The sequence below is a fragment of the Palaemon carinicauda genome, chromosome 41 (genome assembly GCF_036898095.1).
Source record: "Palaemon carinicauda isolate YSFRI2023 chromosome 41, ASM3689809v2, whole genome shotgun sequence".
Classification (NCBI taxonomy): Eukaryota; Metazoa; Arthropoda; class Malacostraca; order Decapoda; family Palaemonidae; genus Palaemon; species Palaemon carinicauda.
Genome location: NC_090765.1, coordinates 21,339,127 through 21,353,138, shown reverse-complemented (window position 1 = coordinate 21,353,138; position 14,012 = coordinate 21,339,127). Strand labels below are relative to the sequence as shown.

General features: G+C 43.5%; 1 protein-coding gene across 3 annotated transcripts in view; it reads right to left on the bottom strand.

Annotated features, from left to right (window-relative positions):
* dgt1 (dim gamma-tubulin 1) overlaps positions 1-14,012 on the bottom strand; it is a 40,057-nt gene that overhangs the window by 16,368 nt on the left and 9,677 nt on the right. For 2 of the 3 annotated variants that reach the window (XM_068364205.1, XM_068364207.1), the window contains exon 2: positions 5,080-5,246. In XM_068364205.1, coding sequence (XP_068220306.1) covers positions 5,080-5,178 — 99 coding nt within the window. In that variant the 5' untranslated portion in view covers positions 5,179-5,246. Of the gene's footprint in view, positions 1-5,079; positions 5,247-6,027; positions 6,048-14,012 lie in introns of those variants that run through there. The other variant, XM_068364206.1, reaches the window with a different exon arrangement.

Here is a 14,012-nt window from a genome sequence, read left to right as displayed (position 1 = left end):
ACCGATCGCTTGATTCACACTCGTGGTATACCGATTACCTGACTCACACCCACTCCTACTGATCACCTGATGCCTACTCACGGCTACCGATCACCTGATTCCTGATTATATCGTTCCCGGTTGCAGTTACCTATCGAAACCGATCTCGTGGGAAATGATAATTTTTGAGAACAGACGAGAAAGAATTGGTCTTAATGATGGGGAACACAACGGGAATGTTTCCATGAAGACGAATTGGAAGAGCTGGAAGAAAGCAGATGTCAGAAGTTTTGAGGCCTGAATATCACTGACGAATATGCGCAGAGTCTGATCACGTAGTGAACATCCAAACCTAATATCTGAACATATTCTTGGGGAAGGAAGCATTTCCAATACAGGTATGTAACTACTCTCTCCTCACATATAAGGCAAGAGCATACAGTACTGCGTGTTCAACGTATTTGGGTCATCCTCCTGAGTAGATACGCACTGGTCCCTCCCATGCAAACGTGAGGAGATCGGTTAGAGGTGAAACTCTGTAAAGGAAGGGGTGACACCTTGAATGTCTGGCTCTTCATTTACTGCCAGTATCATCTCGGCAGTTATTCCATCGTATCCTGGGGATTTCCATCTCTTAAGCTTTTTAATGACAGCTTCAGCTTCAAACACACTTTATTCATTCATGGGCATATCAAGGTCTTCCTCAGCTCCAGAAATGTCAATCAAATTATCCCCTTTGTATCTCTTATTATGACCTCACTAAAAAAGTAATTCATCCAACTTTGCCTTTCTTCATCTTCTGTTCTTATAACAGATCCATCTCTCTTCTTGATGGGTACTATATACTGTATGCTTATTCTTCTTTGCCCCAGTAGAGATTTCATAAAAAATTCTATGAACAATACTTACACTATAGCCACTCCCTGAATTCATAGCTTTGTCAGCCTCATCTGCTTCCTGTCTAAATATTCTATCCAGTCATTCTGGGCTTTTCTTTTGACCTTACTATCAAAACTGGAATACTTATCATTCTCTACTTTGTAATTTTCATTATTTCCTCAAATACTTTCAATAATCAATTTGTCTTTGTCTCCTTTTTTATAGTATCCCAAGTATCATTTGATATCTATGGTTTTCTCCTTGTAACTGCTTGTCCCTAAACTTCACTACCACCTGACTGATATATGTTCTTAGTATCATATCATATTCTTCATTAATTGTCAGCTCTTTGTCTCTTAAGGTCTCTAACACTGCAAATAGATTCCTACATTCAATTGCAAATGTTTCTCTTAATTGTATCAAACCTGGGTACAGTACTCTATCTACATTTTTGTTTAGTGCTTTCAGTTTTAATTTCACTACCAATACCTACATTTATAGCCTCTTACATTTCTCGGATTCCTCCTTCTCTCTTTATTAATAGCTATGTTATCAATTTGATTTTTCTAATTGCCACATGGTGAAGTCCATGAATATTTGTGGATGCCCTAGTGCTGGAAAAGAGTAACTCCAATGACAAGATTGTTTGTTGAACAGAAACTTTTAAAATCTACTCAATTTTCATTTGCATCACGTTCTCTATACCTTGATTATTCCCTCCAGCTTCAGCATTGAAGTCACCAATCACAATTTTCATATCACTATCTGAGATCTCATCTATTACACTCTGCAGTTCTTCATAGTATTCATTTTTCCTCTCCAAGGGAATCATTTGTTGGTGCATAGCCAAATATACAACAAATTTGGAAATAATTTGTATTTTTCCCTAATACAAATCTGTAGTTGTTTACTTAGGATATCTCTTTTAGCAAAGCTGGAAGGCAGCCAATAGACACCGAAAATGCGAGGTGGCAACCCTACCTTCCCACTGTTGTGGGTTGGTAGGTGGTGGCCTGGGGGCACCGCAGCCACCCATCTCTACTCACAGAGATGCCTCACTTTTCAATTGCAGACAAGAGTTCAGGGGGACAGGTGATGGCGGGACAATTTTTGTAAACAACTACAGGTTTGTATTGGGGAAAAATACAAATTATTTCCAAATTTGTCATTTGTTCCCACACTAACAAACCTTCCATTGTTTACATAGGATGACTCACTCTTAGGTGGGTGGAAGTCCGGCTCCTGGCTAGCCATTAAGCTGGGTTGTTCTAGGTGGGTGGAAGTCCGGCTCCTGGCTAGCAAGTAAGCTGGGTTGTCCTAGAACAATGTTAGGTTGTATCTAAGGATCAAGATTGACACCTCCCTAATAAACCACAATCACCTTGACACCTTGCTAATAAACCACAATATGTGGTTTATAGCTGCCTGCGCAAAAGACAAAACGTTGGCCTTCCCCTTGTACTTCACCCATCAACTCTCTAAGAACACAATCTCCTTCTGGCTACAGCAGGATATCACGAGAGCCTACGGCAGTTCGGGGGTCTCTTGGGGTCTCTCTTTCGGGAAAACCGAGACCACATGACATTAGGGGCCTGAGCACCTCATTGGCCTTCGAGAGAAATATGGCAGTGGGCCAGATCCTGAGGGCAGGCACTTGGTCAAGGCAGCCCACGTTTACGGCTCACTACCCAAAGGAATGTTCTTGGAAATCTTTGGACGGTTTCTCAATTGGTCCCGTTATTTCTGCGTTCCAGAAGATTTAAGGTGTAGCACCAGGGAAACCGTGGGCGCTAAGTCCAGGAGACCCAGGTTCCTTCCTTACCTTCCCCCTCCACCACCCTTCACCTACATGGCCCTTGATTCCTTCACCTTCAGTGGGATACACAGTCAGTGAATGAATACGTCTCCGAGAATTATTACAGAGGTGAGTTACTTAGACATTAAGATAGTTTTGCGTAGTTTCCCCTCATTTCCCGTTTCTATTTTTGGGTCAGCAGAACCTAGCCTCCTATCTAGGTTCGTTTTTTCCCTTCATCACGGTCTCTAGGTCCAAAAGGACACTCCCACCTCCTAAGGTATAAGTCTCCTAAGAAAGTAGTTCGAGGTAAGTACTCCGTGTTGGAACAAATCACAAATTTAAATTAATTTGTATTTTTCCTAACAGTACTTACCTCGAACTACTTTCGGGTTATGGCCCACCCATCCTACCCCGAGTGCCTTACAGGACTATTTGAAACCTATCTATCATAAAACTTACTGAAGGTCGAGACCTGAGCGAGCACGCTCTCTGACCCTGGGTCGCCTCATGGCGCGTATCCTTCCGCCAGAGGTTCCCTGCATAGAAAACGGAGATAGGGTAAACTACACAAAATTCTGGTCGGTTGGGAGGAGATCCCAGATACTCCTAAGAAAGTAGTTTGAGGTAAGTACTCCATGTTGGAACAAATATATATATATATATATATATATATATATATATATATATATATATATATATATATATATATATATATATATATATATATACATACAGTGGAACCTCTACACACGAACGTATCTACATCTGAATTTTCCAACATACGAAGTAAAATTAGAGCAATTTTTCGACTACACCCTTATTTTATTTAGACACACGAAGTAAGCAATTTTCGTCGTACCGGTTGTATCCGAATTTTTCGACACGCGAAGTACAATTCGAACACGTTCCTACTCTACACCCGAATTTTTTTCAACACTTGAAGTAAACAATACCCGTGAACGTAGATGGTACTCATAGCGCCGGATGTATTTCTCATTTCCGCCGATAGAAGGCAGCATTTCTACCTCGGAGGGACCCTCAATTAACGTGGCTTGGGACATTCCTCTGTTCTCGTCGGCTTCGTGTGGTTGTGCCCTGTGCGTTCTGCTATTAACTGTGTTTTAATCGTGATTTTTTACGTTCATCCTTTTACGGTATTTTACGTAAATCATGGGTCCTAAAAGGCTTAGTTTCGCAAGTGGTAGTGGTGAGCAAAGGAATAAGGAAATGCTTTCTTTAGCAGTAAAGCAAAGAATTATTGAAAAGCATGAGCGTGGCATCCGTGTGAGTGAACTTGCAATAGGTTCGGCGCCAATAAAAGACGTGTTAGGAAAATATCAAGACGTGGTCGACTTCATCGACAAATACCATCAAAGAAATTGCAGGTTTGTCGTGTAGTTGCGCAGTTTGATGATGTTTCCCTAACTTATTTTTGAAACAATTCTGAAAAGCTGTACCAAGCAACTTTCTATCGATAGCTTCTTTAAAAAACTACAAAGCGAACTCGTGATGAAGAGAATGGAAGTGGTTCAAAGAAAACGGCAAAGAGTGAAGAGAAAAAAATTCAATCAATTTTAAGTGGAGTGTGTGAAAGTGATTAAAATTAATCAAAAAGAAAAAAAGAAAATGTAAAAATAAATATTTAATATGAAAATAAAAAAAATAAATAAGCTAAGTTAGGTTAAAGTTCACTTAGTGTAAGTTAGAATAAGTTACGGTAGTGTACGTTTATCGTAGTCAACCTCTCTACCTCCTCGCCGCCCATCCATCTCCTCTCTGCGTAGCAAGACCAACAACACCTGCGCTGGACTTTCTAAGGTAAAGTGACGCTAAAAACCCATTTCGTATTTATTATTTCTTGATCATTATTCTTATTTACATGTCTATTATCTAATTTAGAGTACATATTGTCAAGTGTAATCCTGTGCAGTAATTTATTAAGGAGTTATCATAGGTTTTTGGGCTCAACCACGGATTAATCCTATTTCAATGTATTCTAATGGGAAAATTCGTTTCAACATCCGAACATTTTCTACATCCGAAGTCAGTTGTGGAACGGATTAAATTCGTATGTAGAGGTACCACTTTGTGTGTGTGTGTGTGTGTGTGTATATATATATATATATATATATATATATATATATATATATATATATATATATATATATATATATATATATATATATATATAGTGCCTTGGTCTAAGAAATCCTTACCAATCCCTTTACAATGTGTTTCATTTAGGGCCAAGATTTCCAAAATATATTTAATTAATCCACTCTCCACTTGCTGTAAATTTCCAATTTGATTCATGGTTCTAAACATAACCACCCTCATATTACCAGTACTTCTTATCTTATAAATAAAAAATATTATTTCACTAATCTTCAGTAACAATATCACATTCAATAAAGTATACTCACCATAGAGCAATTATAGCTAGAATAAGAACAAGGGGCTTCTAATGCTGGCCTTGTGAGCGTACGCACGGTTTTAACTACACGTCCACTTCTAACAGACATTTTGGTGACTTGTACAAAAACTCTAATGAAGAATATGTCAACTGCAATATCTGGGATGGACGACCAATCTGCAAAAACAGAAAAAAAAATACAAAATTCAATAAGATGTATAATTATTCAACAGTTCAAATTCATTACTAGTAAATAACATTTATTTTCTGTCACTATAAAGCTGAATTTACTAAATCACATGAAGGACATGAAAATTCTTAGTTTCATCAATCTGCAAAACTTTACATTCTTTGCACTATTACTGAAAAAAAAAGAATTTACTGTATTTATAAAATCTTGAATACTAAAAACAATATACTGTAACAAATTTGGAAATACTATGACAAATTCGCAGATAATTTGTATTTTTCCTAACTATACAAACCTTAGCTATTTATTGGGGGTTATACTTTTGGCGGAGCTGAAATGACGAGCTATTAAAATTTAGTGAGGGTTAACTACCCACACTGCTAGTTAGCGGGGCTGGGGGTGGGGGTGGGGGGTAACCTTGCTACCACTCCCGTTCACACACCTGTGATATAGTCACTTTGCTTGGAGGTAGGACTTCAAGGGGGATAGGGATGGCGGGCAAGTTTGTATAAATAGCTAAGGTTTGTATAGTTAGGAAAAATACAAATTACCGTATTTCCCGTGTCATAAGACGCACCCTTAAATTAGCAAAGCAGTTTTTGGAAAAAAAAAAAAAAAAGAAATTGAGGATTTTATAAACTATCCTAGCAGCAATTCCTAGTCGTTGTGATTTTTCTTAGGCACAGTAAATTTTCATATTTTGGATGTACTATGAAAGGTTTAAGTTAATATTAATTAGTTGCATGCTGGTTATCCCAATTTTATTACATTTTCACGTTAGAAACCTCTAAATCTGTATTAGTTGCCACCACAACTAACACATTTAGTGTTATGTCGATAATGTCACAATGTTTCAAGTGTTGTTTACATGAACGCAGTGTTGCCAAATGTTCTTAATCAATTTTTGGTAAAGAAGTAAAATTCCAGTAATATTTCAAAAATTCCTAATACAGGCTACACATTTCCACAAAAAATAATAATTGATCAAAGAAGTTTCTAGAAATTCCTCTAGGTGGAATACTTTTCCTAATGTATGGGACTTTAGGTCTAGATATTTTTGCTTCTAACTTGGCAACACTGCACTCAAATAATAGACGTTTTTACCAAGGTCTTATTCAACAACTGTCTTTTTGTAGTATTTAGGAACTCAGGCGACGAAATTATCAAAATATTGCTTTATCACAAAATATTAAGAAAATATGAGAAAATAGATAAATACAGCATAAACAACACAACTAGTATGGCACAGAATCGTCTGCTAGGAAACCACTAGTTGGCATGTTTGCTTGCAGAAAATAGTTGGTAAGTAAGTCATCAGCTGATCACCAAAATAAACAGATAACTTGCTTTAGTACTTCATTAAACAAAGTGAAATTTAAAAATAAATTTATTTATTACTTATGGATGATAATTGTAGGTCTATATTTTATGTCTAGTGAGTGTGAGTTCTTTTATGTCATTAGATAGGTGTTTCAGAGAAGTCAAATCTCCTTTACAACATTTTCTTAGTGTTAAGACGCAGGGTGATTTTGGGGGGCATTTTTCTGGGAAAAAGATAAGTCTTATGACACAGGAAATACGGTATCTACAAATTTGTCATTTTTTCCGTAACTGGAATACAAACCACGCTATTAATTAGGGGTGATGTCCCTGCCAATCTGGCTTTCGGCTTTGCCCAGAGGCTCCTTATCTGAGTATTTTAGTACTATGCAAGGTCCGCGGCCTACGCAAGCTGTGTCTTGAGACGTGCGACTGTCTAGGTAAAGTTATTCCGAGTCTATGTAGGAAAACCCTGATGTAACCAAGACTTTCCCAATACTGTACCACCTCGCCAGGGTATGGGCACGCAACAGTATTAGCTTAATACTAGGTACACAAGGGAGCATGATTTACCTGTAGTGGTTTGAGGTCAGCTTATGCAGAGAACCTAGGATGCTACTTTCCCCACGAGAGGGTAGGATAAAGAAAAGAATAAGAGCCAGTCAAATCTTTTCATTCACGCAGACTAAAACCAGGTAACAGTGCCCTCAACCTTCTGCTACTTGTCCAATAAGGAGCTTGAGATATACAACCAGCTATTGTGCAGCCACCACCGGGCCGATAGAGATCGTATCGAGTTCCTGTGGGTCACGTGTTGCAGGAGAAAGGTTGTGAAAGTCGCCTGGAGCATTCATATCCTTTCTTGTAAAACCTGCGTCACAGAGTAATCTGCTAAGAAGTACCAGGGGCATAGTTATGCCCCTGACACTGTGAATCGTCATGTCGAGACGATATTTCAGTGATCCTCCTCTAGTCTCTCCCAGTGCTGATGACAAGAAAAGGGACCCGGGTGGGCTGTTGCCGTTTTCTTTAGGTAGAGTCTCATACCTTACCCTGGGTACAGTACGGATGATCTGGATCGTCCGTTACCGAGTGGAGACTTGTGTAGGATCCGTCACCTCTGGAGACTGTGTCTGGCGACATACTCAGGGACGGAACTGAACATTGTCTTTCGCCCTTCTCAATAATGGGCGTTGTCGAAAGAGAAACCATGATTTCCTTGACTCGTATGGTTGCTGTCCAAGTGTGTAGGAACATTGTGTTCTTAAATCAGGAGAAAATTTGTTGCCTGGTGAAGCGGAACATAAGGAGGTCTCTCTAGGGATCGGAGAATTTGAACCATGTTCTAAGAGGAAGGTAATTCTGACTGGGGAAAGGCAAGTTGTAAGTCCGTATGAGTTAGGAAAAGTCTATCGATGAGAGGATGTCCCTTTCTTTCAGTTTGAAGGTAAAAGACCAAGGTTGAGTGATCATCTCTACCTGTCGAAACTGAATAGGGGGTCTTTTCCTCTTGTATATACTCGAGGATTCTGCTATTGCTAGAATCGAGGTATCGAGTGAAGAGAGACTTTCACATGACACCAACCACACAAGACGTTATACTGCCTGGTAGACTGATGCTGAGGAATTCCTCAGATATCTAGACAACCTTTTCGCAAAAGAGGTATTGGGTAGTCTCCAGGCGTACAATCATAGCAAAGCTATAGCTTGTGGTAGGTGTCGAGCTTGTGGTTGGTGTCGAGCTTGTGGTAGGTGTCGAAGTGGGTTGCCTGTGATGGGGAGAGGGTTCTCTTGGAGAGACTATCAGGAGCTGCAAAAGGTTTGGAAACCGTTCTGCATAATGCCATAGCGGAGCTAGGAGAGTCCTTGAGAGGTTGACCGATGTTCTAGCCTTCTTGAGTGGCCTTCTCCAGATAAAACAGGGGTTTAGGGCTGGGGAGCAATGGCAGCCTGAGATTCAGGAGCATTACGAACAGATCCCTAGTTGGAGGACCCCATAAAGTCTGGATTTTGTCAGCTACAAGGCGATCCAAAGACCATTCGGACTGTGCACAGATTGTCAGCGAGCGCGTTCTTCTAGTCTGGAATGAAGCGGGCTGATAGTGGTACCGAACAGACTTTGGCCCATCTTAGTGTTTATACTGTTAGATGGGAAGAGGCTACGAGAAAGTTCCTTCTTGATTGTCGGTGTGAGTCTCTATGTGGTGTGGTGTGTGTCGCCCATCACATCACTGAGTCGTCTATTAGGAACCGATGAGGCTGCTGAAGGACCGGAAAGTTGGCCTTCATCTCTTAAGAGATTTAAGTGAAGGTACTTTCAGACTCTGTCCCGAGGGCTGAGGTCGTGTGGTGCAACACTATGGTCCCTCCTCTCTTCTTTTGTGTTCTAAGCACAACCTCAAGTCCGAGGGGTGGGGAAGGATGAGAAGGTTATGCCGCTCTGTAGATTCTCGACCGACACCCATCCCTTGAGGTTTGTCCAAACTTCTGGTCCCATGGGGGTCAGAATGTTTGGGGGATTGAAGGTCTGATTCTAGTCCGACTCAAGTCCCTTCGGAATGGGAGTTGTTCTCGTTTCGAGAAGGTATTGTGGAGATTGGTGTCTAGAATCATTCCCAGATACACCAGTCTTCTGAGAGGGAAGTAGGGAAGACTTCCGCAGGTTTACCCTGATCACTGGATCTTGGTAAAAGGACTTCAGAAGTTCCGGTGTTAATGTAAGGTTGCCACCGAGTCTGCTAAGGTCAGTCAGTTGTCCTGAAACAGAGGAGACAGAAGCCGATCGTGTAAGATGGATGGTTTGGACCTGGGAGTAAGTGTCCTTTAAGTCCAGTGTGCAAATGAAGACCTGATGTCTTAGCTCTTGTTCGAACTCCAACATGGTGTGGACATCAACCCAAAGGGACAGCTCCTTGCGGATCCTTTTGCATACCCAGTGTAAGAATTCTTCTCTGAGAGAGAGTTCCTTTAACTAACAGAAGGAAGGCAATGCTTAGCCTTACCATGCACCCTGATGGGATTAATGCTATTCCTTAGATTAGAATCAATCTGGCAAATGTTAATGGTTAACCATTGGGTATCTTGGTTCCTGTGCGATTGGAGAGTGCTCGCAAGTAGTTCCCTGTCGACAAGCCGTTGAAGAGGGTTGTTGAACGTTTGCCGATCACTTAGGTGTGATGGCGAACGACCAGTAGCGAGAAGTATGTTGTATACCTTCTGAGCTAGGAAACTACAGGAAGAGGTTGACTAGCAAGTTCGAGTCATGAACTGCTGGCGAATTGCCGATGACCGATGAATGGGTGGTCTGTGAGCCGACAGTGAGTTAAGAGATCAGCAAGCTGATTATGGTCCCTCCTGGTTGGTCAGAGATGAACAAGCTGAAGATGGGCTGGTCAGAGATCAGCGAGCTGAGTTCAATGATCGAAAAAAGATGAGCTGCCCATCAGTGATCTTGTGATCAGCAAGCTGATGACTGGTTATTGACTAGCAATCAGTGATTGGAAACGCTAGCAATCGGAGATCGTTAGTCATTGGAGGGACTAGAGGTCAAAGATCACTGTTGAGCTAGCAATTGGCGATCTGCGATCTAGCAATCAGTAAACCGTGAACCAGCCAGCCATCAGCAAACGGCGATCTAGAGATCAGACTGTTGATGCTTTCCTGTTTGCTGACGGTGGTCTTTCAAGGAAAAAAGAAACTTCAGAAGAGACAGGGACCAAGGATTCCCCGTTTGATTCCCCTTGTAAGATGGAATCTTCAGGATCTTGAATCCTTCTGTGAAGCTTTTCCCGGTAGCAATGTTGTGTGTTTGTGGGGAGGAATGGGGCAATGGTGACCTGTCCAAAAAGTTTTATTCCTTTTTACTGCCTACTGCGCGAGTGTGTAGGAGTACTGGAGCGATGGCACACAGGATGATGCTGGTGCTCAATTTCTGCCTGGAGAGCAGGCAAGCGCTGCTAAGAGCTGGTGCAGTGGATCTGCGAGCCCTGACTCTTTGGCAAGAGCTGGCACATTGGATCTGAGACCGCAACTGCGCAGGAGGGCACAGGAAAGTGCGGAAGAGCGCTAGCACGCAGTAAGGCACTGTGTAGTTTTGTGCATTGTCCCTAGAATGCATCGAAGCGTGTGACTGGTTGCGCAAGGGCAGGTAGATTGGCGCGTGCGTGAGAGTACTACGTGGAGACTGCTGCGGAAGACCATTGACGCAGGAGACCACCGGCGTGTGCGCGGAAGACTGCGTGAGCAAGATCATTGGCGCGCGTGCGCGCGGAAGGCTGTTGGCGCGCTCACGGAAAATCATCGGCGCGCGCGGGAGACTGTTGGCGCTACTAGGTTGGCAGGTCAGCTGGCAGGACGACCAGAAACTGGGATGAGCCATTTGGAAGGGCAAACATCTACTATGGAGACCGTAAAGGTCCACGGAAGAGTACAGGACTGAAGTCCAAGGACTAACAGCGGTGTAAGGTTGCGTTAGTAGATCGGTAGGTCAGCTGGCAGGATAACCAGGAACTGGGATGTGCCCTTTGGAAGGGCGAGCATCCACCGATCGGGACCGTAAAAAGGTCCGCGTTAGAGTCCAGGACCGAAGTCCAAAGGACTACCAGCGGCGTAAGGATGTGTTGGTAGATCGGCAGGTCAGCTGGTAAGACGATCAGGAACTGGGATGTGCCTGTTGGAAGGGCGAGCATCCACTGATGGCAACCGTGAAAGGTCCATTGAAGAGTGCAGGACCGAAGTCCACGGACTAAGTTGCAGCGCAAGGTTTTGCTGGTAGGTCTGCTGGTAAGATGATCAGGAACTGATGAGCAGCGTGATCCTCCGAAGAGGTGTCTCTATGAAAGGCCCCTCTCGCGAACGAGAGAGGTGAACACTTCGTAGAAGAGACTAGAAGACGCCCATTGAGGGCCGGTGGATCAGCAAGCTGATCTTAACAGTAGCGATCCTCCGAAGAGAAGTCTCTATGAGTGGCCTCTCTCGCGAACGAGCGAGGTAAGCACTTCGTCGAAGAGACTTGCCAAGACTGTGTTCTGCCCCTGAAGGAAGAGAAACTCAGCAAGGGGGGAAAGAACTCTGGGCAAAGGCAGCAACAGCAGTCGGAGACGATGAATTTATTAAGATGTGGGAAGGTCTCCCTCTGAAGGGAGAAACAACCTCACACCTGGGGAGGAAACTTTCCATCGGAAGGGAAGTTGTCCAACCCCTGGAGGTGAACTTCCTTTAGTGTTCTAGGATGATCTGAGGTGCTGGTCATGTTGTCGCGGGAGTACCTCTAAGAGAAGGGATGAAGCCCATGATGATGTCCTCTGAGGGACAGCAGATTCCCCAGGCATGAACAGAACAGCTCTGCTTCGTTGGGACTCTAAGTCGAACGAAGAAAAACTGCATAGTTAACTGGGAAAAAATAAAATTAATTATTCAACAGAAATTCCCTAGGGAGGAACTCCGAAGAGGAACCCAGAGGGAACAACATAAAAATAAGTATTGCGCCCTTCCTTCCCCAATCGACATCCACAGGAAAAGGGGGGGGGAGCGGAGTAACTGCAATAAAAACAGAATTACAAGTATTTAAATCAGGTAAGAATATTCACTAATAGTGAGAACCACTGACCCTCCGAAGGGAAGTGTTCCCCTCGGAGAAAAGCTGAAAAGTTAAAATACAATTATAATTTCACTAAAAATAATTGAGACAAGCAATCGGAAAAGCAACGTAATCCGCGTACAGGAAAGGAGCTTCCCCAACAGTACACTGTTGTTGTAAAGGTGAACGACTTCGAGAAGAGAAAGACCGTAGTCAATCTTTAAGAGGCCACATTCCCTTCGCTCAGAAATCCATGTTTCCCGTAGGAAAATGGAAAAGGCGAAGACAATAGTTGAATGAAGAGGGACCAGGTGATGACGATTCCCCTGCGGCAGCAAAGTTAACGGTTATATGCCAACGGGAAGACCGATGGACCAGAGAGGGAGAGGTCGTTCCCCACGAAGTGGAACTGTGCTGGCCTTGCTAATCTACGCAAGTGTTGTTGTCGTATATGTATCACACACACACACACACAGCACAAACACCGAAAAGGAAACTTATCTTATTTCTATACACATATATACATAAACATTAAGAATGTTTTCATATATATACATGTATAAGAAAAAGAAAGTTAAAAGACAAAAATCAATGGCAGTCCAGAATAGGGGAGGAGGGAGAGAAGAAACAACCGCTCTCTATCCAAGCCAAAAGTAAAGTGACTAAATCACAGGTGTATGAATGGGAGTGTATCTTCCCGCAGATACACAAGGAACTCCACTATTGCTGGTAAAGTGGCATCTAGGGGAGAGACACCCCTTCCACGACACCAACCACAGAAAACTCGCCACTTCGCCTGGTAGACTCCTGCGAATGACCTGCGCAGGTGGCCAGACATCCTTTCCGCAACCTGTTGCGAAAAACCTCTCTGTGAGGAGATGCTGGATAGTCTCCAGGTGTGAAGTCGAAGCGAAGCTATGGCTTTGTGGAAGGTGTTGGAGTAAGGTTGTTTGAGTAGCTCGTGACGTGGAGGGAGCTCCCTAGGGATCTCCGTGAGGAACTGCAGAAGGTCCGGAAACCACTCTGCATGATGCCATAGTGGAGCTATCAAGGTCATCGAGAGATTGACCAATGTTCTGGTCTTGTTGAGGACACTCCTCATCAGACAGAACGGGGGAAAGCCGTACACATCGACGTTGTCCCACCGTTGTTGGAAGGCATCTTGCCAGAGGGACTTGGGGTCCGGGACTGGGGAGCAGTACAGCGGAAGCTTGGCGTTCAACGCCGTAGCGAACAGGTTTACAGTTGGGGAACCCCACAAAGTCAGGACTTTGTTGGCTATCTGAGGATCCAAAGACCACTTGGTACTCACTATCTGCGTCGCTCTGCTCAGACTGTCGGCGAGCCGCAAGTGATATCGAGTGGACTTCGGACCATCTCAGGATCTCTACTGCAAGATGGGATAGCTGTTCCGAAAAGGTACCTCCCTGCTTGTTGATGTAAGCCACTACTGTGGTGTTGTCGCTCATCACCACTACGGAGTGGCCCGCCAGGACTTGGTGGGATTTCTGAAGAGCCAGGAAAACGGCCTTCATCTCCAGCAGGTTTATGTGAAGGTACTTTTCTGATTCTGACCACAGGCCTGAGGCCCTGTGGTTCAGAACGTGCCCCCCCCCCTTGTTTGATGCGTCCGAAAACAGCATCAAATCCAGGGAAGGGACGAGAAAATCCACTCCCTTTCGTAGGTTCTCGTCTGCCACCCACCACTCGAGGTCCGCTCGTTCCGCAGATCCCATGGGGATCAGGATGTCCGGGGAATCGAGTCCTTGACTCCACCGAGACCTCAGTCGCCACTGAAGGGATCTCATTCTGAGGCGACTGTTGGGGACGAGACGGGTCAGAGAGGAGAGGTGGC